Genomic DNA, 26,453 nt, shown 5'->3' with positions numbered 1-26,453 from the left:
AATGACAACTGTTTTGCCACTGGGTGGCACAGAGTAGTGGTTAAAAGCCCAGGCTTAGGAGTCGGATAGACCTAGGTCTGAATTTAAGCGCCCTCACTTTCTGACCGCGTGACCCTGGTAAAATTACCTATGTGAGCTTCCGTTTCTTCATTATGGGAGATAATAATATCTATCCCTATGGGATTGTTCTGAAACTCAAACGTTCCCGTCAAGTGTGCGGCTACTCTTTAGTAAGTTCCTCCAGCATCCCCTAAATTCCTAGCTGGTAAAAGGAGCCCCGCCCCCACCCCATGAGACTCGCTCCAATGCCACAGGTCCCGCCCTCAGCCTTAAAGGTCAAGCTGGACTCGAACGGGTCGGGGACGGTAGTCTGGTCCCCTGAGGTCCCCCAGAGGTCCCTGAGTAAGGGTCTCTGGCACCCAGACCACACGCGCCCCTCGAGGCCCTGTCAAGGACACTCACCAGCTATCGCCCAGGTTACTAAGGAAAGACTCGTGCGACGGCGGCGACCGCAGCTGCGCGGACGTCGTGACGTCACGAAGCCAGGAGGCGGCGCAGGCGTAACGCGTCACGGGCGGCCTGGCAGCTGGCGGCATTGAGGCGGACGCGTCTAGAGGTTTGTCTGACCGCGGCGTCGGGACCTGGTTTCCGGGCATGAGCTGAGAGCACTACGCCGAGGCCACGAGGTGAGTTCGGCCGCGACATGTCCCTGCACCTCAGCGATGGGCCCGCTAAGAGGTCTTACAGGAGGCCGCCCTCGCAGGACTGCATCTCAGGCCCCGCCCCGGATTGTCCTGTCGCTGGCCCGGAAATAACAATCCGAGTAATGACCCTTCGCCTGTAGGAATTCGCAGCCAGAAATCGGGAAGCCAGGGTTCCAGGCATGACCCCACCGCTTGCTTTTAGGATCAGGTGTCTCTTCTTCTCTGGATTGCACTTTCCCCAGATGACTATTTCTGGCTTCCAGAGTTATTGCAGCTCAGCTGGAAAGATAAATGTAACCGCGTTTTGTGAACTCTGGTAGTCTAAAGGATTGTTGCTATTGCAAACGCAAAGCATTTTGATAGTCCCATGCCGTCTTGATCTTTTATTACCCTTTACCTTTCCTCAAAAAGCCATATTCTGAGCTGTCACCAAAATTGTCTTGTTTAAGACTCACAACGACCTCGTGAGACTACAAATTGTACCCATTCTAGGAAGGAAAAAGAAACTAAGTCTCCGAGTGGAGAAGCGGCTTGCTTCATTTAGTAAATATTAAGCACCAACCGTGAGACAGGCAGTGTACTTAAGTGCTAGAAATAGAACCGTGATCAACATTGGCAAGGTCCTGTCCTGTGGGAGCTTACGTTCTAGTGAAGGAAATAGAAGAGGAAACATTAAGTAATACATTGAATTAGCATTATGTAGGAGGAAAAAGATGGAAAAGTGGCTATGATATAGAATAACAAGGAACTCTGTTTAGGAAAGCTTTTCTATCGAGAGGATGCTTAAAGAAAGGTCATGTGACTTGCTAAAGGCGCAGTTACTAGGTGCGAAAGTCAGGATTTGAATCCAGACCCGCATAGCCTGCATTCTTACCAGTAAAACATGGTACCTTTTCGTGGTAATAAATATTAATAGCTGTTGGTATTATTGCTGATTTTAGACATGAGAAAATCAGAATGTCCTATCATTCAAGTCCCAAATGTCATCTCCTTTAGAGAGGCCTTCCCACCACTCAATCTATAGTCGTCAAGTCCCTGTCACATCACCCTGCTTAATTGTGTTTGTGGCATGTATCACTAATTATATCTTCTTTATTTATTTTGCTTTTGTTTTGTCCTGCTCCCCTTCCAAATACAAGCATCCAGAGGATAGGGACCTTGCTTGTTCACTGCTCTGACTCCAGTAACTAGATAAGTCCTAGATAATAGAAGCAGTGAATTTATTTTTTGAATGAATGATTTGTTTAAAAAGTAGGGGGAAAGGAAAGCAGAGGGAAGACAAAAATGTGTCTCCCCTGGGATGAAATTTATGTCTGTTTCACCTTTCTCCCAGGAGGTAAGAACAAGAGCTGTGGCTTTTTCATTTCTCTATTTCAGTACATAGCCCAGAGTTTAACAGTTCCTAGTTGCTTGACTTACATTGCTGAACAGATTAAAGATGTGAATGGGAAAGGAAGAAAAATACCCTCATGTGCAGGGTATTCAATAAACAATTACCTAGGGACTGCTGTGCTAGACTTTACAGGGTGTGCTGAGATGATTAAGAGGTAATGGCAGTTGTTGTGACTGCCTCCATGGTTCCTGTAGTGCTGACCTCTGAGGTACTTCTGGGTATAGGATATGTGTTCTCTAGCAGGGACTTCTGAACTCTGACACAGCCTGCTGTCTTCCCAGCCCCTAAAGCTTTATTTCACATCTGTCGTCTCATTTTTGGTCCTCGAAGCCTTAAGTTATAAACAGGGCAAAATTTATTAAAGATGGGTAAACTGAAGCTCAGAAAGAAGTAACTTCCAGTGGAAATGCCACAGTTTGTGCTGGTCATGGTGGCTCACACCTGTAATCCCAGCACTTTGAGAGGCCGACGTGGATGGATCACTTGGGGTCAGGAGTTGGAGACCAGCCTGGCCAACATAGTGAAACCCTGCCTCTACAAGAAAATGCAAAAATTAGCCAGGCTTAGTGGCATGCACCTGTAATCCCAGCTACTCGGGAGGCTGAGGCATGAGAATTGCTTGAACCCGGGAAGTGGAAGTTGTAGTGAGCCGAGATCGTGCCACCGCCCATGAGTCTGGGCAACAGAGCGAGAGTCTGTCTCAAAAACAAAAAAAAAAAGAAGAAAGAAATGCCACAATTTGAAACAATGTCTTCTGACACCAAGGTTTCTGCTCTTTCTACTGCTGTCTCCATCATAATCCTCTTTTCTCCTTGGCTGTGAAATGAGACATTTCAGGAACTAAGACTAGTAATAATTTAAGCTAACATTAATTGAATGCTTCCTAGGTGCCATGCACGGTTCTAAATGCTCTAGGTGTATTAACTCAGTGAATCTGCACTGTAATTTCATGAGGCATTATCCCCATTTTACAGATGAGGGAACTGAGGCCAACAGCTGTTAAGTAACTTGCACAGGGCTACACAGCTAGCAAATGGTGGAACTTGAATAACTAAGGAGGAAATTAGTCTCTTCTTCCTGGTCTGTCCCAGAAGAGTAAGCATGATAATAGCTAGTATTTATTGATTACTTACTGTTGTTAGATACAGTATTTAGTGATTTTTTTACTGTCTTTAATCTTCACAACAACTCTATAAAATAAGCACTATTATCTCTCTAGATAATGAGGAAACTGAGGCCTAGAAAGTTGAGGTAATTCATCAAGTCACACAACCTGCTTTCAAACCCAGTTCTGTCTACGCACAGATTTCTTTTTTTTTAATTTTTTTTTATTATTATATTTAAGTTTTAGGGTACATGTGCACATTGTGCAGGTTAGTTACATACATATACATGTGCCATGCTGGTGTACGCACAGATTTCTTATATTGCCTCTTCTCTTTGCTATATTGCCTCTTCCATGAGGAAAGGGATGGAGTGCTGCTCTTCCCTACCCATCCCTTTTAATGCCATTAAGACTCTTCCTGGTGGTTTCCAAGGCTTATTTTGGGTGACAGTTGTTGAACTGAAGTATCATGTAGTAATAGAGACTTTGGCCTCCTGCCCAGTCAGCCTCTGGCTTCAGAGGAGGAAAACTTTAGTTTCTCCACACAGAACCACGCCCCTTTCACCTTAAATGGCAGCTTGTGTGCTCTGGCTGCCGGAGCAGTTGTCCCAAGGGAACTGGTTCTGGGGCCCTGGTTGTGGAATCACTGAGGCCTTTGAAGGACTGCCCAGAGGGCATGCCCTCCTTGAATAAATGTTTGTTGAGTTGAATTTGAAGTCTTGTGTTCACACATTGTTACTCCCCTCCTGCCTGAATGTTCACATTTCCTTTAGTATTTCATAGACATTGATGGAAGCAGAAACCAAAACTCTTCCCCTGGAGAATGCATCCATCCTTTCAGAGGGCTCTCTGCAGGAAGGACACCGATTATGGATTGGCAACCTGGACCCCAAAATTACCGAGTAAGTCTAAGTTACCTTAGTTTTTTACCTACAATATTGGGATGTTTTGTGGTGATGATGTCAAGAAGAATTTTCAAGGGGTGTGGGATATACTTTGACCCTTTTACTTACATCGTGTCTTTGGAGACATAAGATGTTGTTAGCCTGTTATCTTGTCACTTTTTTTACATTTGGACTCTGCTACTGCAAGGACACAGACTTGGGTATCCTTTAATCCATATACCTGTTTTTTCCTATCTGCAAAAGACATTCTCCCATTTCCAACTGTTTGAATCCTTGTACCTAGCAGCTCTAGGGAATTATTCTCTAGAATCAGCCTTGGGAATACATTTGTACCCAGAATAAAGGAACAAGCAGAAGTCTCAGTACCTTCGCAAACAGGCAGAGGAGACCACTTGACTGTAATTCATATTAAGCAGCCATAGAACTATAGAAGGTCAGAGTTGTAAGGAACCTTAGAAATCATGTCCCTTTGGTTTTCATTCATTCATTAAATGATTTGAGTGCCAAGTGCCATGCTAAGCAGTTTTCAGACTTCTTAAATCTGAAGAACCCTGTCTTAAAGTAAAAGTAATAATCAGAGCTGTATATAAAATAAGAGCTCAGAGTTGCTCTGACTAAAAGGGAGAAGAGATGGAACCAAAATCTTTTGTCAACTACTACCCTTTCTTTGGCCATCCCTGTTTAGGCTCTGTAGAACTTCTAGGGCTCCATAGAGCACACTTGACAACCTCTGATGGGACCCAGCTTTTTTATCCTACATAGAGGAAACCAAGTCCCGAAAGACAGAAGTACCTTGCCCGAGTTCACGAAATTGATTGAATTGCCCTGACTCCCTGCTCTTTTACATCACAGCCATTAAGATGAAAAGGAATTTCTTAGCTGAGGAAATTGAGAGGTTTTTCCCTTCTGCCAGTTGTTTGATAGGGAGAGGGTGGTGGTTGGTGGCAGAGTACAATGAGTGGATTGGCCTGTATGAGGTCAATGCTGAAAGCCAGCTTTTTTGTTTGTTTGTTTGTTTTCGTTTTTGTTTTTAAGACAGTCTTGCTCTGTTGCCCAGGCTGGAGTGTAGTTGCACAGTCTTGGCTCACTGCAACCTCCACCTCCTGGGCTTAAGCAATTCTCGTGCTTCAGCCTCCCGAGTAGTTGGGACTACAGGCATGCGCCACCATGCTGGCTGATTTTTGTGTTTTTAGTAGAAATGGGGTTTCACCATGTTGACCAGGCTGATCTCGAACTCCTTACCTCAAATGATCCACCCACCTTGGCCTCCCAAAGTGCTGGGATTACAGACTTAAACCACCATGCCAGGCAGAAAGCAAGTTTTGAGCATATCATCAGTCCTAGAAGTTACTCCCTTTAGAATAGTCTTAAAGACAAGGGGAGGCCGGGCACAGTGGCTCACGCCTATAATCCCAGCACTTTGGGAGGATGAGGCAGGCGAATCACTTGAGGTCAGGAGTTTGAGACCAACCTGGCCAACGTGGTGAAACCCCGTCTCTACTAAAAATGAAAAAATTAGCCAGGCGTGGTGGTGCATGCCTGTAGTCCCAGCTACTTGGGAAGCTGAGGCGCGAAAATTGCTTGAACCTGGGAGGCGGAGGTTGCAGTGCACGGAGATTGTGCCACTGCACTCCAGCCTGGGCGAAAGGTGAAGGGAGGAGATGAGGAAACCTGCTTCTTTGAGTATGAGATGAGACAAGGTATATATGAGAGTGAAGATTAGGAAAGAGAAGAAAAGGATATAACCTTATAAATCAGGATTATAACAAAAAGTTCCTTAAACCTGCTCAAGCTCATATCAGCCAAATGTAAATATATTCAGTTCCCTTAGAAATTATGACGGTATTTAAGATGTGTTGCCCACATATTATGTTATCTTGGTCACAGGGACCCTAGAGTGGATTGCATTTATTTCAGTTCTCTTTTATGGTTCGTGGCTTTTGAGGGTGAGTATATGAATCTGTCCAACCTCTCAATTAATGTCTCTTCATCAAAGAAATTTTTTCCATCATCCAAAACCCAGGCTATGAGGGGATGCTCATAGTGGTTTCCATTCCCACCTCTGTCTGTCTAAATGGAAATCTAAAGTGTGGAAACAACATTGGTTGTGTTGGCTGCACTTCTCTGTAATGAGACTTTTGTTCTAATTGTGTCCTGCTGCTTGACGGGAAGGTTCAAATGGGCATTTGCCACCTCAGTTTATGTCATAAGTTGGAGTGTGTGGATGTTTTTTTCAATTAGAACATTGGCAGGAACATTGAATCAGAACTTTCCCACTGATATCTCTGCTCTTTTTACATCAGGCCAGAGGTAGACATCAAGTAATAAACTGTAGGTCAGAGCATGCTGGCTGGAAGTGCTGGGCTTTCCCTGTGGCTGGCTTCTCCATTTCTGTATCACAAAAGACCATTTTTATTATTTTTTCCTATAGATTCTTTTTTCTTCTTTTTTTTTTTTTTTTTTTTTTGACAGCTCTGTCACCCAGGCTTGAGTACAGTGGCACAATCATAGCTCATGGCAACCTGGAACTCCTGGGTAGCTGGGACTACAGGTGCTCGCCACCATGCCTGGCTAGTTTGTTGTTTTTTGTTTTTGTTTTGTAGAGACAGGGGTCTCAGTATGTTTCCTAGGCTGTTGTCAAACTCCTGGGCTCAAGCAATCCTCCTGTCTCAGCCTCCCAAAGTGTTGGGATTACAGGCGTGAGCCACTATGCCTGGCCATCCTATGGATTCTTTACCTTAAAACATTTTATCTGTCAAACAGACTGGTTTATTAAATTGTAATAAATTTATGCTTAAAGATATAACTACCACTGAGCACGGTGGTTCACACCTGTAATCCCAGTACTTTGGGAGGCTGAGACGGGTGAATCACAAGGTTAGGAAATCGAGACCATCCTAGCCAATGTGGTGAAACCCCATTTCTACTAAAAATACAAAAATTATCCAGGTGTGGTGGCAGTTGCCTGTAGTCCTAACTACTCAGGAGGCTGAGGCAGGAGAATCACTTGAACCCGGAGGGCAGAGGTTGCAGTGAGCCGAGATCACACCACTGCACTCCAGCCTTGGCGACAGAGCAAGAATCTGTCTCAAAAAAGAAAGAAAGAAAGAAAGAAAGAACTACCAATCATAGCTTATGGTTAACATGAAATGTTAATATTACCTCATTTAATTTACTTAATTAAAAGGAACCTGACATTTTAGTAAAGTAAATCTTATCTTGTAGAAATAGATGATTTCCTTCCATGTTTTTGAAATACAAAAACTTCTGGATCTTGTTCTTCTGAGGGCATGTAATGGTGAGCCTGGATGAACTATAAAATGCAGTAATTCCCAAACATTGAAGGATTACATAATGTAACTTATGTGAATATATGGTACCTGTCTTGTGGTGCAATCTCAAAAAGTATTGCTTGAATCCAAATCTCTAAACTTCTAATGACTCTTAACAGAAATTTGCAGAGCATCCTCCAGCTTTCCTGTTTAAACCTACCTTCTATCCACAAATTGCTGCTAGTTCCTACCACTTCCCCATTCAACAGACCCTTCTTACCTCTCTCTTTCCTATATGTGTCCCTACTCTCCACCTGATCTCTTTTATAAACTGATTTGAATACGTCTCCCATTCAAATATTCTTTTACCGCTTGTTAGAAGACATTATAAACTTACTGTCATGAATGAATATGTAAAACAATGACAATTTTTTTAAATAACCACTTTCCACCTGGTTTTTTAGTCTATTCTGTGATTATTTCTAGTCATTCTATGTGTGTGTGCCTGTTGGTTATTAATCTGAGTCCTGCTCAAGTTACACTAGGATGTCTATCAGTCTCCTCCCAACAGAATATGCGTTTATGACTGTCTAGCACTCTAATATTACTCGTCTTGTTTGTTTATGTTCACTCTGTGGTTGTAATACTGACCATTGGCTGGGCGCCGTGGGGTTCAACGCCTGTAATCCCAGCACTTTGGGAGGCAGAGGCGGGCGGATCACGAGGTCAGGAGATCGAGACCATCCTGGCTAACACAGTGAAACCCTGTCTCAACTAAAAAAGAAATACAAAAAATTAGCTGGGCATGGTGGTGGGTGCCTGTAGTCCCAGCTACTCGGGAGGCTGAGGCAGGAGAATGGCGTGAACCCGGGAGGCGGATGGTGCCTGTAGTCCCAGCTACTCGGGAGGCTGAGGCAGGAGAATGGCGTGAACCTGGGAGGCGGAGCTTGCAGTGAGCCGAGATCGCGCCGCTGCACTCCAGCCTGGGCGACAGAGCAAGACACTGTCTCAACAACAGCAAAAAAATACTGACCATTTTAGGGCTATGTCAGATGCCAGAAATATTTATATGACTAAATACATCTTGGAGATTAGGATTTGAGGGAGTGATGATGCATTCTTGTTTATGGAGTTAGCAGATTCCAAACTTATGTTCTTTCCACTATATTCTGATTCCTGTCAACTATATTATATGTAATAATTTCTTACCTACAGAATAAGAATGTTCAGCTAAATGATCTGAGCATTACTTCTAGCTCTAGACTGCATGAGTCTGTCTTACATAACCCCTTAAAACTTTGTGAGGGAAGTGGAACAGATATTATTTTCCCTATTATATAGGAAATGAAGAATGAAGTAGAATTGGCTTAGTATACTGAAGTAATGATAATTTCCACCACCTAATTTAGTGTTTTTTTGCACAAATATTCTAATTTTTGAACAGTCACAACCAAAAGTATCCTATTTTAAATCTTAAAATGTAAGGTTTTCTTTTTCTTGGTTGTGAGACCCCATCTAACTGTAAGCATAAGCAATACCTCTGAATATCATTATAAGTGCCATCCACAAAGAAGCTGAAAAACTTAATGACCTCAGACATTATCTATTATCTACACTGTGGTTTTCTTTCTAAAAGGGATAATACCGACTTTCTTTTACAAGTATTAGATGTGCTGTGTAAAATGCCAAAGTTGTAGCCGCTGTATTATGCATATGGAAGTGTGAAAGAGAACAAAGCCCATAGAAACGCTAATAGAAGGAGGAATCTGAGTGGAGGGAAAATCGTAAATAAAGGCCTATAAGTACTAATAAGAAAGATTGTTATGTGTTAAGTAGAAAATGAGGAAGATCTTTCTGACTTAAGCAAAGTTTGAATACTGGATGGGAATGAAAATAGTGGCTGCATAGATAGAATACTCTCAGGTTAAGACAGGGTCTTTAAAATTCATTCAGACAAGCCTGGATTTCATGAAAAAGAGACTCATTTTGGGTGTTTAGCAGGAGACTGACATCATGAAAGTGATGTGGGTTTGGTTTTTGTTGTTGTTGTTGTTGTTGTTTTCTTTTTGAGACAGAGTCTCACTCTGTTGCCCAGGCTGGGGTGCAGTGGCTCAATCTCAGCTCACTGCAACCTCCACCTCCCAGCCTCAAGCAATCCTCCCGCCTCAGCCTCCCAAGCTCAGGCAATCCTCCCACCTCAACCTCCCAAGTAGCTGGGAGTACAGGCGTGTGCCAGCACACTCAGCTAATTTTTTTGTAGAGACGAGTCTACGGCCATACCACCCTGAACGCGCCCGATCTCGTCTGTGGAGACGAGGTCTCACTATATTGCCCAGGCTAGACAATGATGTGTTAGTAGAGAAATTTTACATCGATATGTAGGATGAAGGGCAGAAATTGAAGATGAAGATTAGCTAACAGAGATTGCCATGAACCAGTCTGGCCATTGGTTATCACCTAGATAGAGACAGTGGACTTGGAGACTGATGAGTGAGTCTGAGAGATGAGGAAAGTGATTGAAATGGAGTGGAAGGTTGAGGTGATCCTGAGGTTTCTTGCCTGAGGAATATAAAAAGATCTTGTTCCCCCTGACCAGAGGGATAGCTGGAAGGATCATCAGTTTGTGGCAGGGAGGAATTCAATTTGGGGTGTGTTAAGCAAACTTAAAAGCAGTGGAGAGCCATCCGGGTGGAAATGTCCTCCTGATACAGACTTTCAGGGATAAACTAGGTAAGCTGGAATGCAAGGGAAAATAAATGCATGAGCATGCGAGAACAGTGTGTTCACCCCCGAAGAAACCTGTTTCTCTCTCAGTCTATTCCTTATGTCTCCTCATTGTCCACACTTCTTTTTATTCTTGGTTTACATGAAACAGCCTTCACTGTTTGGTTACTTAAATTGGAAACACAGTAAGACCATATAATAATGTACTTATCATAAAACATAAAGACCCATCTCATAGTAATTTCTATATCCATTTATAAAGAAAATTTTCTCTACAACAAATTGTGCATCAGAAATAATCTTAAATGTCATTTTGTGAGCTTCCAATTGCCTACAACCCGAAATTAAAATTCCCTCAGCCTACAACATCCTTCACAACCTGTCCTCTGCCTACCTTTCAGCCCCATCTTACTGGCTACCCCCACTCTACTCCAGTGGATCAGACCCTTTTTCACCTTTGTCTTTAGTACTCACTCACACTGACACAACCCAGTCAGATATCACTCCTTTCACAAAGCTCTCCTTAACCACCACCTTCCCTGCACCATTGGTCTTCATTCTGTGTGCTCGTGTTCATCCCTCTGTGTACAAGCATCCCATTGATTTGTAATTGTTTGATTACATCTCTCTCTGTCTTAACTAGAATGTGAGGTTCTTGAAGGCAGGAACCTAGTTTTATTCATCTGCATAGCCCATAAGCCTGCTTGGCTCTAGACACATTGTAGGTATCTATTTTAACATTTGTATAGATTAATTATTTCTGTGCCATTAGGCAGAAAAGCTGTCTTAAAGACCAATTACTGAAAACACTGATTAAGTTGCAGATATATGTGTGGGGCTGGTGTGCTAATTTTCCAGCTCCTGAAGGCTGCAGGGCGCACATTTCATTAAGTGAAGCAAGCCTCTGCTGAGTAGTGTGCTCTCCCGCACTTCAGCAGCAGATAAAAGTGCTTGCAGATGTGAAAGCAAGATCCTTCAGGCTTTTTTCACTATCAGAGCCTGCAGTCCCCATCTCCAGGAAGCAAAATAGTAAACATTTCATTCCTTTTGTTTCGGTGTTCCGATAATTTTAAGAAATTATCAAACAAGAAAAGAAATCCTGGAGAAGTTGAAAGACACAAACCTAAGCAGATGTTCCTGGAATCTTAAGGTCGCACTTCTTGGGCAGAATGTGTTTGTTAGCTTTACAAAGAGTAATCTTTTGTTGGTGTGTGTGTTTTTTTTTTTTTCTGAGTAAATTAAAATTCATTTCTTAGGAAATGCCAATCGTGTTACCTTCCTGCTTCTAAGCAGAATGGAGCTAATGGAAAGATGACCAGCCCACAGTAGCCTTAGATTGTCTTTTTTGTTTTTTTGTGTGGTTTTTTTTTGTGGTTTTTTTTTTTTTTTTTTTTTGAGACAGAGTCTTGCTCTGTCGCCCAGGCTGGAGTGCAGTGGTGCGATCTCGGTTCACTGCAACCTCTGCCTCCCGGATTCAAGTGACTCTCTTGCCTCAGCCTCCTGAGTAGCTGGGACTATAGGCATGCGCCACCATGCCTGGCTAATTTTTTTGTATTTTTAGTAGAGACAGGGTTTCACCATGTTAGTCAGGCTGGTCTCGAAGTCGTGACTTCAGGCAATCCACCCACCTCGGCCTCCCAAAGTGCTGAGATTACAGGCATGAGCCACTGCGCCTGGCCTAGATTTTTTTTTTTTTTTTTTTTTTAAGAATAGGTTTGACTCCCCATTCTGTGGCAACTGGCACGGTGTTAAGATTTGAATAGGCTTAGTAATTTGAAGATACAGCTGTGAATTAAAGACCCTGGGGGAGACTCTTCTCGTCCATCTTTGTGTGTGAGAGACTCACCCTTGCTGTAAGCCTGTTCAAAAAGTCAAGTAAAACCACACATTTGCACTTAAGGTGTCTTCCTTTCCCCTGAAGTCACTTCCTACATTCTCTCTAGTGGTTGAGGTGTCCTGATGGGAGTTGGGAAGTTAGAAAGTAGGGGATCATGGTGGTTTTACCTTTCAAAATAGACCAGATTAATATCCACAATATGCCTTGGGATCCTTGTATTTGTCCCAGTACTAAACCTGTATTATGTCTTTCTTGTTCCACTGTGTCAGACACTCGATCCAGGATATTGGACTTGCTTGTTGATGTGCATTAGTATCAAATTTAGTATAGTGTATGGTCCATTTCATATCTTTCTGCCTCCCAAAGGAGATTCTTGCTCAAGAATAAAATTTTGATGAGTTTCTCTTAGAAAACAATGTGAATATAAATGTGGCTATAACAACAACTTTACTGACTCCCTGTGGGGTAGAATTCCCAGTAATAACAGATTTAGCATGTGGGCCGATACCTTTTTAGTATCACAGGGACAGCATTGTTTAGAGAAAGCCTTGACTCCATTTGAATAGCACGGAGGATGCCAGGAGGAAGGCCAAAGGGAAAGGAAACGGGAGAGCTGTTGGTTTGTCTCACCCCCACATCAGATGACAGGAAGTCGGAATTGAGATTGGCCACAGCAACCTGTTAAGGCCACATCTGTTTGAATAACTTAAAAGCTCTGTAGAAACCAAGTAAGTTTTGGAGTAAGGAATTTAATAGAGGATGAGGGGCAGGGTAGTGGTAAGCAATAGCTTGGAGTGAACATACTGCCAGGAATAAATTTCTCCCTTGACCATCTGTATTCTTTACTTGACCGTACCCTAGAGTATAAACTGTTTTAAGGCAACTGAGGTTGGTTAGTTACCCATAGCTGGGTGATTTATAGGACTGGCCAGGTTCCCCTGCCCTTTGTGAAACCGGCCTCAGTCACATAGTTGTTCCACATTGTCCTAATGTTCAGTCACATCAGTCATTGAAACTCTCAAGTGCTATGGAAGTATCACTAGCTGTGGTTTGATTAATGGCAGAGTTTCTCACAAGTGCAATTTGGGTATAAGAATTAACTACAAAATCTAATAGGAAGATCTTCCAGGACTGTTTTTTTGTTTGTTTGTTTGTTTGTTTGCATGAATGCATATATGTTTGTTACTTTGTTTATTTTTGAGATAGGATAGGCTTTGTCTTTTGGAGGATGGGTGTGTGTTTCTGATGGAGTTATAGTTATTCACAAATGCCATTTCATTGCCAAGGAATTAAAAATAAATAAATCAACACTATTTTTTAGCTTTTCTCCAAAAGAAAAACAAATAGTGCTTGTAGGCCAGACAGCTGTTTGTAAGGTGTGGTTTTTTGTTTGGTATTTTTGTGTTGGACAGATGCATAGCCATGACAATTCTAGTTCCCATACCAAATAGAGGCAAACAACTCTGTTTGCCAAATAAACTAACATAGCAGTTAAGAGGAAGGCAGGGGGCTGGGGCGAGAGATTTCATCCCTGGGGTAAATTATCTCCTGCTTTTATCTCACGCTTCAGGCTGAGTGGCCAACAGAATTCCCAGAGCATACTCATGGACTCTTCTTTCTCCACAGATACCACCTCCTCAAGCTCCTCCAGAAGTTTGGCAAGGTAAAGCAGTTTGACTTCCTCTTCCACAAGTCAGGTGCTTTGGAGGGACAGCCTCGAGGCTACTGTTTTGTTAACTTCGAAACTAAGCAGGTAATTAAGCTTTCTCCCCATTTTATAATATTTATCAAGCTCTGTCATAATTATTTGTGCATGTCTCTTGCCTACTAGAATAGCAGTTCCCTGTAGGCAGGAGCCATGTCTGATTCATCTGTGTGCCTTACACTGAGTCCTATAAGAGATCCTCAATAAACAAATGAATTAGTGGCTTTCACAATTCACTGTCCCTTGGCCAAAGTTTAAGGCAACTGACTCACCTACATTTTTGACCAAATGCACTGGGATGCCCACATTGAGCACATGTACATCCCCCTCCCTATTCTCTTTTGTTTGTTGCTTTACTGGCTGGCCAACTGACAAAGCCTTCTTTTCTTTCAGTAGTTTTGTCCTGTGGTACAGAAACCTATCTGTGATGAGACACCCACAAAGACTCTTTTATTTCTTCTCAAAGTCTCAGAACAAATGCATATAAATTTTAATGTATGTAGAAGAGTGCATTCACCTTCAACCATGATATATACATGGATCTCCTTGTATTAAAATTTAGTCCTTGAAGTGGAAGTGCATTGATAAAGAAATTGAATTTGATTGTTACGAAATGTAGAGATGCCACATAGTACTTATAAATTTATTCATCATATGTAAGAACATTGCATAGTTAACGTTATATTAATACTTTAGGCCTGGCTCACACCTGTAATCACAACTACCCCGGAGGCTGAGATGGGGAGATTGTTTGAGAGCAGCCTGGGCAACATAGTGAGACCCTGTCTCTAAAAAAAATTTTTTTAATTATGTGTGATGGTGCACCTATAGTCCTAGCTACTTGGGAGGCTGAGGCAAGAGGATCACTTGAGCCCAGGAATTCAAGGCTGCAGCAAGCTATGATCACACCACTATACTCCATCCAGCCTGGGCGACAAAGCAAGACTCCATCTCATAAGAATAATAATAATAATAATAATTTGTATGAGTGTTTTTTTATTATAAAACTAATGTGTGAATATTATAGATGAAAATATAGATAACTGAGAAAGAAAATGTAAATCACTTGGCCTAATACCCAGAAATAATTACTGTTAACACTTAGTCATATATCTTTCCAGTCTTTTTGTTTTTTCACATTCACACACACATAAACATGTTACACAGTGTTGTAACACACAAATGGAATCATATTATCATGTTTATCATTCAAAGTATACTAAAATTTTTCTACCATTTAATCACATCAGGGTAACATTCTGTATCTTGATATTGTGGTTTCACTGGTATTTGTATGTACGTGTGTGGAGGGGAGTAAAATCATTAATCTGTATTTGAGATTTGGGCATTTTATTGTATGTGACTTAGACTGCATTTAAAAACTAATCATTTTTGATGACTACATAATGTGAATATATCATATTTGACTAGTCCCCAATTGTTAGCTATTTGGGTTGTTTCACTGGTATTTGGGTTGATTCACTAGTATAAATATCACAAGAGTGAGTATTTTTACAGCTCTAATTATGTATATCTGCCACATTTGTGGAGATGGAATGGCATCATCAAAGTCCATGCATAGTTTTTCTTAATAAAACTGCCAGATTGTCTTCAAGAAATGATATGTCAGTATGTTCTGAGATTGTATGGTAGTGTCATTTCTCCTTGCCAGTGCTGGGTATTTTTTATTTCCTCTAATTTTTGTACATATGATAGCCAATAAATAATACACTGTTACTCTAATTGTTCAAGTATTTTGAGGGAAGTGAAATAATGCAATATAGAGTAGCATCCTTTTTTTTTTTTTTTTTGAAATAAGGTCTTGCTCTGTTACCCAGGCTGGAGTGCAGTGACACAATCATGACCCACTGCACCCTTGACCTCTGGGTTCAAGTGATCCTCCCACCTCAGCCTCTGCAGTAGCTAGGACTATAGGCACATGCCAGCATGCCTGGCTAATTTTTGCATGTTTTGTAGAGACGGCATTTCACCGTGTTGCCCAGGCTGGCCTCAAAACTCCTGGGCTCAAGCCAACTGCCCTTCTCTGCCTCCCAGAGTGCTGGGACTCCAGGTGTGAGCCACCACACCTGGTCAGCATTTTAAAATATTTTATTCTTTCTTAATGATAAAATGAAGTGTGGTGAGAATTCTTTTTTTTTTTTTTTTTTTGAGACAGGGTCTCTCTTTGTCATCTAGGCTGGAGTATAGTGGCACGATCACAGCTTAGTGCAGCCTCAACTTCCTGGATTCAAGCAGTTCTCCCACCTCAGCCTCCCAAGTAGCTGGGACCACAGGCACACACCACTACCCCAGCTAATTTTTGTATTTTTTGTAGAAGCGGGGGTTCGCCATGTTGTCAGGCTGATCAAACTCCTGGGCTCAAGCAACCTGCCTGCTTCGGCCTCCCAAAGTGCTGAAATTACAGGCATGAGCCACCATGCCCGGCCTGGGAATTGTTGCAGACAACTAAAATCAGTGATCATGTTTGGCATAGATGTTGGTTTAAAAACACTGGGTTAGAATACAAAGCCTAGTTTATATTTCTGGCTCTTTTATTTATTAACTTTGAGCAAGTCTCCTAACCTCTTTTGGCCTCAATTTTCCATCTAAGAATGGAGATTAAAAATACATATCCTTCTTACCTTATGGGAAGTGGGAGAATACATGAAAGTATAAAAAAAAAGTAGACATTTAATAATATTTTTAAATATATGCACTTTGAAATAATGTGTACAGGTAGGAAATTATTTTTAAAAACATTTAAAAATAAGATGCCCCTGCTGGCAGCTTATTACTGATCCTACTTTGGAACTAATAGAGTGCTCTATGAGTTCTCATTCACCAAATGAAGCTTAAAAGAATAAAATGTTTCTTACCTGTCACTCTAGCTTTATGTGCTGTAGTGGGGCAAGGATGATTAGTGAATATCCAATGCCTACTACCCAGTGAGAACTCAGTAAATATTTGTTAAATGTCATACTGGTAGGTTCTGGAGGAACAAGAGAATCACCAGTAAAACCAGACTGGAATGCCAACTGGCTTCTATAGCCTCTCCCGCTCCCTGGGACATCCTATTCCTCCTCTGTTCCTTAAGGGCTTCTTCACCCTCACTAAACATGGGTTACACTTGGCTGAATGCCTCATGGATGCAAATGGGGCAAAGAAGGTTTGACAGGATGGAAAGTACAGCCAGGTTTCCTGGGAGTGACCTAGAGTGACTGTTAGCCAGCTTCAGGAATTCCTTTCAACCGTATTACTCCTCTGTCTGATGGGGAAAGGGTCAAGGAACTTTCGGTTCTGAAAACCAGGTGCATAGATTGACTCACACAGATACCTTGCTAACAGTCTCTTTGACTCACTCCTGCTTTTTCCGGCCTAGTTTCCTTGACTCCCATGCCCTTTAAAGCAATTATTCCTGACTATGAATCCAGGGAGTATGCCCTAGTCCAGGATATGGTTCCAGGGCCCTTGCGAGGAGTACAGTTTCTTGACATAGGAGGTGCTACCCTACCTAACAGAAGTGCATATATGGCTATCACCTAATAGGAACAGGACTATTACTAACATATGTTAAGTGCATATCATATACTTCATGCTTTACATTCTTTGAGTCCTCACAACCACTGAGGAATAAGTATCCATATTATCTATTAAAAATTATACATTATTTATCTATATTTTACAGTTGACAAAGCTAGAGACACTTAAGTGACCTGCCAAATATCATACTGCCAGCAAATGACAGACCAGGATTTGAATTTTTGTCTGACTTTAAAAAATTCACGCCCTTAGCCAGGTGCAGTAGCTCACGCCTGTAATCCCAACACTTTGGGAAGCTGAGGGGGCGGATCATTAAGTTGGGAGATTGAGACAGTCCTGGCCAACATGGTGAAACCCCGTGTCTGCTAAAAAATACAAAAAAATTAGCCAGGCGTGGTGGTTCATGCCTGTAGTCCCAGCTATTCGGGAGGCTGAGGCAGGGGAAGCGCTTGAACCTGGGAGGCGGAGATTGCAGTGAGCCGGTATTGCACCACTGCACTCCAGAGCCTGGCGACAGAGCAAGACTCCATCTCAAAAAAAAAAAAAAAAAAAAAAAACCACCATGCCCTTTTTAAAATTCTGCCTTGTAAAATTGTAAACCCTTGCCAGTTATTTACCAAAAACAATTTGTTAGAAACTCAGCCATCAAAGCTAGTGAAGCCCTGTGAGAATACATATAGCTAGTTAAGCACTTCAGTTTTTAACTAACATTTGTCCCTTTCCTGGACAGGAAGCAGAACAAGCCATCCAGTGTCTCAATGGCAAGTTGGCCCTGTCCAAGAAGCTGGTGGTGCGATGGGCACATGCTCAAGTAAAGGTATGTCTGAGAGGCTAGAAAGACATCAAGCCTCATCCTAAACAAGCCTTCTGAAAGATGGTTGTCCACTTACCTGTTTATGTCCCAATCTCTTCACGCCTGAAACAGCCATACTTCAGTCTCCTACTTGTATCTACCATGTGTGTTGCCAGATTTTTCTTTTGAAAACATCTCAGGAGGGATTAAGTTCCTTGGTTATTTCTCTCCACATGCCCACAGATTCTGGTTTTGATTTTCTCATGTGGCTAATATGTACGCTCAGACCTCTGTCATTTCTTCGGGTGGAGGATTCTTTGGAGGAAAATACATATTTATTTTTAAAATCAGTTGCTCTAGGCATTATTAGACTCTTCCCAGCCTCTGACTCTGTGGAGATTTGAATTTGTTTATTCTAAACGCTTGAGAAATGGGTAGTTTCTGTGAGTGCTTAAAGCACTGGCATCTCCTTACTCCAGAAATCTTGGGAGTTACTAGGGTGTGGGTTCGTGGGACTTTGCAGTGCCTGTATTGTGTCTAAGTCCTGAGAAGTAGCAGGCTGCCCTGTTCATTCTGTAATTAGTCTCCTGGGAGAATGCACTAGAAAAGCTTCAGCCATTAAAAAAAACAAAACAAATGGCATTCTGTTCCAGCTGGCACAGAGGTGGTAAAGTGTGTTGACTGGAGTGTTCCCAAGAGTTGATCTGCCTCCTTCTGCAGTGGGGACTTGAAAAACCTGCCTGCACAAAGATTTGTGACAGTTTTGAGTTGGAGCTGAAATCTTTAGCTCTAAGCATGGTTTTTGATCAGAGGCTCTCTACCCCACTCCCCAACAAACTTCCCAGTAAAGAGTCACAGAGACTAAACAAGACATTTAAGCTCAATGTCCAAGCTGAAAAACTAAGTTCAGATACTTTAGATCCTTCTGAGTATTTCAGGTAATCACAGAGCCTTCTCAATTTCTAGGACACATTGCCTTAAAAATAGAAACAACAAGGAGAATTACCAAATGCTTTTTTACTCAAGGGAAAATCAAGTCTCATTTACCAAACTCGTTTTCTCGTTCTGCATCTCATTGAAAAGGCATGCAAGAGAAATCATCCTCCATTCCTGTCTTTCATTTGAAAATCTCTGTGCCTCACAGTTCTCTTCTCCTATAAATCTTTTTTGACCAGAGGCTCTTGATTGCTCTTCAATATTATATTTACTTTTTACAAGAAGTATGTAATTATCTGGCTAGGCATGGTGGCTCATGCCTGTAATCCCAGCACTTTGGGAGGCTGAGGCAGGAGGATCGCTTCAGCCCAGGAGTTCAAGACCAGCCTGTGCAACATAGTAACACCCTGTCTTTATTTTTTCTAATAAAATTTTAAAAGAAAAAAAAAAGTATGTAATTATCTGGCATCAAATTAAACTACTACTTTACTGTAGAATGTTTTCTGTATCAACAACTGAAAGCTGTTACAACTTTTATTCTTCACTCAGGCCTGTTAAGAGTTGAATATTATGCTTGGTTGGTACTTTGCAAAATTTAAAGGTTTTTTGTTTTTTGAGATAGGGTCTGGCTGTGTCACCCGGGCTGGAGTGCAGTGGCAAGATCTTGGCTCACTGCAACCTCTGCCTCCCAGGCTCAAGCAATCCTCTTACCTCAGCCTCCTAAGTAGTTGGGACTACAGGCATGTGCCAGCATGCCCGGGTAATTTTTGTTTTTTGTTTTTTTAAATAGAGACAGGGTTTTTGCCATGTTTCCCAGCCTAGTCTCAAACTCCTGAGCTCAAGCAATCCACCCACCTCGGCCTCCCAAAGTGCTGGGATTACAGGCGTGAGCCACCACGCCTGGCCAGTTTAAAGTATTTTTAGTAAAATAAATATTGTAAGAGGTGATATGTGACAGTTAAGAATATAAGAAGGCCACCCTCCTGTGTGTTTGTACCATCTGAGAAATTGAAAGTTGACATTTTTTTCCTACCAAATAAGGAGGAACTGATGGCTGGATGGAAGCTTCTTTTTCTAAACTTACAGCTTTTAGGCCAAAACCATGTGAAGTTTTTCATTAATTCTAAGTGTAAAGTGATCCTAAAATTGTCTAGAAGTAAGCTGATGATATACTGATGGTATTAGTTTCTAAACCTATCCACTACAGTAAAGGGCTGGTTTCTGCCCATGTGAAGTAATTTCTCTATTTCTCATTTTCAGAGATATGATCATAACAAGAATGATAAGATTCTTCCAATCAGTCTCGAGCCATCCTCAAGCACTGAGCCTACTCAATCTAACCTAAGGTAAGATGATGCACTATAGAAAGACACAGTAATTCAGGAGCTTCAGCCATTTCATTATTCCATGTCTTCGTTCATAAAATAGTGAGTCTTCAGACTCTTAGAATTTATTAACTTGACGAGAGAGATGTTCAGTTAGTCTCCAGAATGTATACATTTCCTCTCCTTCCATCCACCTAAGGTCATATACTCCCCATTTACAGAATCATTCCCTCGAAAAAGACTGGGTATAGCTACTACACACCAACCCTTGTGCTTGGCACTGAAATTACAAAGACAGGTCAGTCATTACCCTAAAAACAAGCATTTTAATAAGGCCTTGGGTCTCTTTGGCATTTGTCATTATATACTAATTTTTCCCCAATCTTAAGTTCCCTTATACAAAATTTTAGTTTGCAGATGTTTGATTCTATGTACCATTGCAACAGTCATAACAGTTTTGGTTCTAGTTTGTACAAATTGTTAGTTATTTGAAGTTTAAAACAGGAGAACTAAGGGTTGGGTAGAGGAAGGGGAAGTTAAGTGGATGGTTGAGCAGAAGTAGAAGGTGGGTTTTTTGTTTGTTTGTTTTTTGTTTTGTTTTGTTTTGCCTTGTAGCCTAGGGAGACATTTTAGCAATAACAATAACAATAGCCAGGATTTATTGAGCTTACGCTGAAGCAGGCACTGTGCTAAACACTTTATTTGCAGTATGTCATTTACTTATGGCTAAGATCACACAGATGGCAAATAACACTCAGGATTCAAAGCCAGGTCTATTAGACCTCAAAATTCAGTCTTGTAGTTACTACTTCAAAGAAGCCCCAGGCTGTAAATGCAGGACTAAAACCTGTTCCGGGGCAGGGGAAGAAAATATGTGAAGGAGCATCAGTGATACATAAGGATCAGAAATCAACAATTCTAAAGTCAGGAAAGTGATGCCTATTTGGGTGGAGTACCAAGCAGGGGAAATAAATGCCTTTCTTGTATATTATCTGCACCAAACAAAACAGATTTACAAGCATCTCATTAAACCCAAGGGAAGGTGTTCCTGAAATGTTTTCAGGAATGGTAAATTGGTAAATTTAAATTAATTTTATAGTTATTCATTTAAGTTTAATATGATTTTTTTTTTATTTTGTGCTCTAGGGAATTAAGGGACTTCTGTAGAGTCACTGGGAGCATAAATCCACTGTGTTATTTTCCTCATAAGATTTGAACCTCCTTGATCACAGATTGATTTCCATGAAGGTTTTCATAAATCTAACTAACTCCTATTTGAAAGAGATGACTGCATTTATGCTTGGTGGTCTTCATGTTACAATGAACATGTCTTTAGTTTCTTATGATTTGTATATGCCACTTGTTTACAAGATAGCCTAGGGTTTTCCATCTATTTTTTTATCCAGAGGACCTCAGCTTACATCTCTCTATTAACATCTATGCCTAATGAGAGAAGGTTGCTTCCCTGTGACTTATACAAAATCAGTGACCGGCTGTGGCATTAATGGAAGAGGGGCCAGAATGCATCTCGGTAATATATCAGTGTTCTTTTTCTTGTAACTTAGTTTTTAAATTTCTCGCCCATGTATACCTTTCGAGGATCTCCAAAAGGCCATGTATATACTCCTTCCAAGTTTCTCTCACTGGCCATAGACCATTAACAGCATCAAGAATGGAAAATGAAGGTAGCCATAGGCCAAAAAATACCTACTCCCTGAGTGCTCTGCATTCTGATCCAGGAATAGCAATGATCTCAATCAAAAGCAAATTCCTCACAACTTCTCTAAGATCTCCTCTCCCTTCCTGTACAATATAGGACTATTCAGCTCTTAACTTGATGGAGAAGAAAAAATGACGGCTTTGGTGATGAGTTGAATCCTCACTGCAGTTTGTTAACTGTGTGAACCTTGATCATATCACCACCTCTGCATTTGTTTCTGTATCTATAAAACATGTATGATAACCCATGTAGAGCCATTGCAAGGATTAAAAACATTATAAGTAGGTCGAGTGCAGTGGCTCATGCCTGTAATCCCAGCATTTAGGGAGGCTGAGGCAGGAGGATTACTTGAAGCCAGGAGTTCAAGACCAGCCTGGACAACATAGTGAGACTCCATCTCTACAAAAAAAGTTAAAAAAAATCAGATGGGGCTGGGCACGGTAGCTCACACCTGTAATCCCAGCACTTTGGGAGGTTGAGGCGGACGGATCACGAGGTCAAGAGATCGAGACCATTCTGGCCAAAATGGTGAAACCCTGTCTCTACTAAAAGTACAAAAATTAGCTGGGCGTGGTGGTGCTTGCTACCTGTAATCCCGGCTACTTGGGAGGCTGAGGCAAGAGAATTGCTTGAACCTGGGAGGCGGAGGTTGCAGTGAGCCGAAATCACACCACTGCACTCCAGCCTGACGACATAGCGAGACTCCATCTCAAAACAAAAACAAAAACAAATTCAAATGGATGTGGTGGTGTGTGCCTGTAGCCCTACCTACTCAGGAGACTGAGGCAGTAGGGTTGCTTGAGCTCAGGAGTTCAAGGTTTTAGTAAGCTATGATGGCACCACTGTACTACAGCCTTGGTGGCAGAACAAGACCCTGTCTAAAAAAAAAAAAAAAAAAAAAAAAACAGTATAAGTAAAATGCACTGTGCCTGGCTCATTGTAAGCACTTTGTAAATGATAGTTTTTATTAACATGCATTCATCAGTAAAAAGAGATTGTATAGGATTTCCAGAATGGTTTTTTTCCATTTTTATTCAGTGATTCAGGTGAAACCTGGGTTTTTGAGTCAGTTTGTATTCAAATCTCTGCTCTATCGTTTACTTGCTGTGTAACATTGGGCAAATGAACCTTTCTGTGCCTCAGTTACATCATCTGCAAAATAAGGAATATAACCTATCTTATAATGTTGTTTTCAATTCTAAAAGAATTATTTTTAGTACCTACTCTCTGCCAAGCATTAAGGTGCTAACAGTGTCTGCGTCTGAGGATTAAATGTAGAAATATATGAAGTACTCCCAACAATGTCCGGGCCTATGTTAAAAACTTAATAGATGGCTCAGACTTGATCTGTTTCTTAGAATGAGAGAATTAGTTATCTCTGGCTTTTATATAAAATGTTTAAATGTTTGTAATTTAGTATCTTGTTGCTTCTCTAATATTCCCAAGAGGCTCAAGGAGAGGAGCTATACAGGTTATTTTCTGAATATACCTAGGCCCACTCTGATCCTCTGCTATTATTTTTCCAGTGTCACTGCAAAGATAAAAGCCATTGAAGCAAAACTGAAAATGATGGCGGAAAATCCTGATGCAGAGTATCCAGCAGCGCCTGTTTATTCCTACTTTAAGCCACCAGATAAAAAAAGGACTACTCCATATTCTAGAACAGCATGGAAATCTCGAAGATGATGGTTGTGAATTACTGTAGCAGCAAAAGCAAATTGGTCTCCACACCTAAAATCGTCTGCCTGTGTACTTTGTAGATGTGAATGGTACTATTCAACGGAGCACAATCACATATTAGCATTTGGTAACATAATGTTTTTGGATGTTCTTATGGGTGTTTCTTCCCTAAACTATGTATGGAATTGAGCATCATCCAGAATAAATAGCGTTGTATCCCAGATTGTGATTTGAACCCTGGGATGCTCTAATTGGCTGGTTGGTTTGGATTTGTAACTCCAGAAACATTCTATAGTGTGCCAGAGCAAAAGGCAAATACACAAAATATTATTTAAATCAGGAAACTAAATATATTAACATCTATTAAAAAATTGAGCATTTTTCTACGCTCATGTGTCTTTTACAACATAAAGAAAAAGTAAAAGGCAGGGAGGGAAGTGAGAGACAGATTTTAAATCATGTTCAGAACTGTTGTTCCAGAATTTACTACGGCAATCCCTCCAACTGGACTGAAAAAGAGAAAGTTCTTGGCAAAAAGGAGCTGATTCTTTGAACAAATGTTGTAGTAATCTGTTTAAGAATTATGCTTATTGTTTCAAAATCCCAACTAGGAAAACATGGTGTATATCTTAAAATTGTTCGTGTTGACAAAACTAGAATCAAATTTAACATTTTATACCACAACACAAGTTCTATTTGGAAATTGAACTTTTATTCTATAGCAATCATTTTTTTCAAATCTAAATAACCATGCCTTCTATAATAACAAATGTTGCTATTATCATGGGACTTTTAAAATTACATTTATTGCATGGGATTGTTTTTATAGCATGAGAATGTTCTGTTTGGAATTATATCATGGTCAGTCTAAATAGAAAAAGCAAAATTTCTTTGAAAACCTAAACATTGCTATATTGGTCACTATCAAACATACAATTTTCTAATAATTGCGTAGCGGTCTAAGTGGAAGAGATTGCATTATCTTGTGCAGGACGAGGAGAGGACATGCAGTGGGCACAGAAAGTCAATGGAACAGACGCCACTGTGGCACCAAGACTGTAATGACTCTGTGTGGTAGGTAGTTTTAAAGGACTGCATGCCTTGGAAATGATTCTTCACTTGGAGAACATACTTGCCTCTAGATATGTTTGTCACTCTAAGCATCCTGAATATAACAATAGAGAAAGATAAGTCAACCAACAGATTTGGGGATGTGTTTCTTCAACACATTTTGGTCATTTTGGTGCCAAGTTTGACATACTGTTTAATTGGGCAGCACCTTTGCTCCTTTACCAGGTATGTATCACTTCGTTACTCCAGGTGCCATTCTTGGTGATGACAGAATGTTTATCACTATCGTTGTTAGCAAGAGGAAGCTTTCAATATAGGAACTTAACATCTTCCCATGAGTATAAATGAATTTAAGACATTTGAATCAAAACTTCAGTAGAGGGAGGTTTTAGAATTCATAAAACTGGTTTAAGGAAATTCTTTTTACTTTTCCCAAGGTTAATCTTTTTAAATATCTCTAGACATCAAATACTTTCTGTATGTATTAGCTGTGTCTGTCTATGATGCAAGTAACTCTCCTCCTATTTGGGGGATAGTTCAGAGAGGTAGGAGCATTATCTCCCATTTTTCTGGTGACTTCTTGGAGTATAGAATTCACCATTTTATCCGTAAGTCTTCAAAGGATTATGGTGGAGTAGAACTTACATAGTGCAAAATAGTCTTCTATTTTTAATAGGAACTTAGAAAAAACTTAGAATTATATATAGAGTTGTTTCCTTTAGAAACCAGAGCTATTTATTTGTATTTAAAGCACTGTTTATTATTTGTACTGATTCTTATCCCTCTGTGTGAATAAATGTAAGACGGTGTCTGTGTGGTTATATCTTCTCTCGTTCACTTACTGGCATAGACTGCAGTTCTCTGACAGGCTTGTTTCCACTCAGGACTCTGGCCAGCATGTCCACGTGGGGTGCTGCTTCTAAGTGCCTTCTCTGCAGAGGGTTCTGGCTAGAGAGTCAAACTCAGAGGCAACTCTCTTTACGCTTTATGCCTGCCTACCTCTGTTGTTAGAGATGAGAATAGAGACCGGCTGTTTCCATTGCAAATGTCACTATTTGAAAAGAAGTTGTTAATGGAAATCTCTGCAAGTATCGTACTGTGTTTAGTCTCTCATAGTAGAGATTTCAAAAGAATAAATGTATGTATCCTAAATATGCTGAAAGCAGTCTGATGAAAGGTTTTCAAATTTCAGGTGTTAACTTGGTCAGCTCTTTGTTAGGAGGTTGTCTGTACTTTAAGTAAAATTATTCTTTGGTTTACTGGTTATTTTGGTTTGCTAAAATTATGTCACTTATAATTTTGATTTATATACAAGAGTGAAGAATTGAAGGAAATATTGAGGAGAGACGTATGAACTATTTTCTTCATCTCAATTCCTATTTTATCAAATGCAAAATGTAATCCTAACCAGTTGATTTTCTATAATTGGTATCTTAGTACTGGGGAGGAGTATCACATGAGGAAAGATTTTTCAAAGCATGTCAGCTGAGGCACAAGAATCGCTTGAACCCAGGAGGTAGAGGTTCCAGTGAGCCGAGATTGTGCCACTGCACTCCAGCCTGGGCAACAGAGTGAGACACCGTCTCAAACAAAAACAAAAACAAAACAGGTCAAAAATCAGTTGCACAAGTTGTATGAAACCAGGTATTCTGCAGCTCTGTCTCTTGTTTATTAAGATATGCACAGTTTCTGAATCAACAAATATATCTGTGATTCTTTTATACTACTACATAAAAGAACAGG

General features: G+C 40.8%; 2 protein-coding genes across 7 annotated transcripts in view; one reads left to right on the top strand and one right to left on the bottom strand.

Moving 5' to 3' along the window:
• Positions 1–656, bottom strand: part of MRRF (mitochondrial ribosome recycling factor) — a 69,071-nt gene extending 68,415 nt beyond the window's left edge. For 3 of the 6 annotated variants that reach the window (XM_019033905.4, XM_055351844.2, XM_063696742.1), the window contains exon 1: positions 463–656. In XM_019033905.4, coding sequence (XP_018889450.2) covers positions 463–656 — 194 coding nt within the window. The remainder of the gene's footprint in view (positions 1–462) is intronic. The other 3 variants (XM_031014521.3, XM_055351845.2, XM_019033906.4) reach the window with 3 other exon arrangements.
• Positions 547–25,531, top strand: RBM18 (RNA binding motif protein 18). The gene is made up of 6 exons (XM_004048556.4): positions 547–686; positions 3,976–4,104; positions 13,567–13,693; positions 17,916–18,002; positions 20,175–20,260; positions 23,486–25,531. The coding sequence occupies exons 2-6, from the start codon at positions 3,992–3,994 to the stop codon at positions 23,643–23,645; spliced, it is 573 nt and encodes a 190-aa protein (XP_004048604.1). The 5' UTR covers positions 547–686; positions 3,976–3,991; the 3' UTR covers positions 23,646–25,531.
• Positions 25,532–26,453: the final 922 nt, after the last annotated feature.

The sequence above is a fragment of the Gorilla gorilla genome, chromosome 13 (genome assembly GCF_029281585.2).
Source record: "Gorilla gorilla gorilla isolate KB3781 chromosome 13, NHGRI_mGorGor1-v2.1_pri, whole genome shotgun sequence".
NCBI classification, from domain to species: domain Eukaryota; kingdom Metazoa; phylum Chordata; class Mammalia; order Primates; family Hominidae; genus Gorilla; species Gorilla gorilla.
The sequence above is the reverse complement of the archived record's forward strand: the minus strand, read 5'-3'. Positions and strand labels throughout refer to the sequence as shown.

Excerpts from the sequence above, each read along its gene's own strand:
- RBM18 (XM_004048556.4), top strand. The coding sequence starts at position 3,992 with ATGGAAGCAGAAACCAAAACTCTTCCCCTGGAGAATGCATCCATCCTT. Across the intron at positions 18,003-20,174 it reads GGGCACATGCTCAAGTAAAG|AGATATGATCATAACAAGAA; the intron begins GTATGTCTGAGA and ends TCTCATTTTCAG. Across the intron at positions 20,261-23,485 it reads CCTACTCAATCTAACCTAAG|TGTCACTGCAAAGATAAAAG; the intron begins GTAAGATGATGC and ends TTATTTTTCCAG.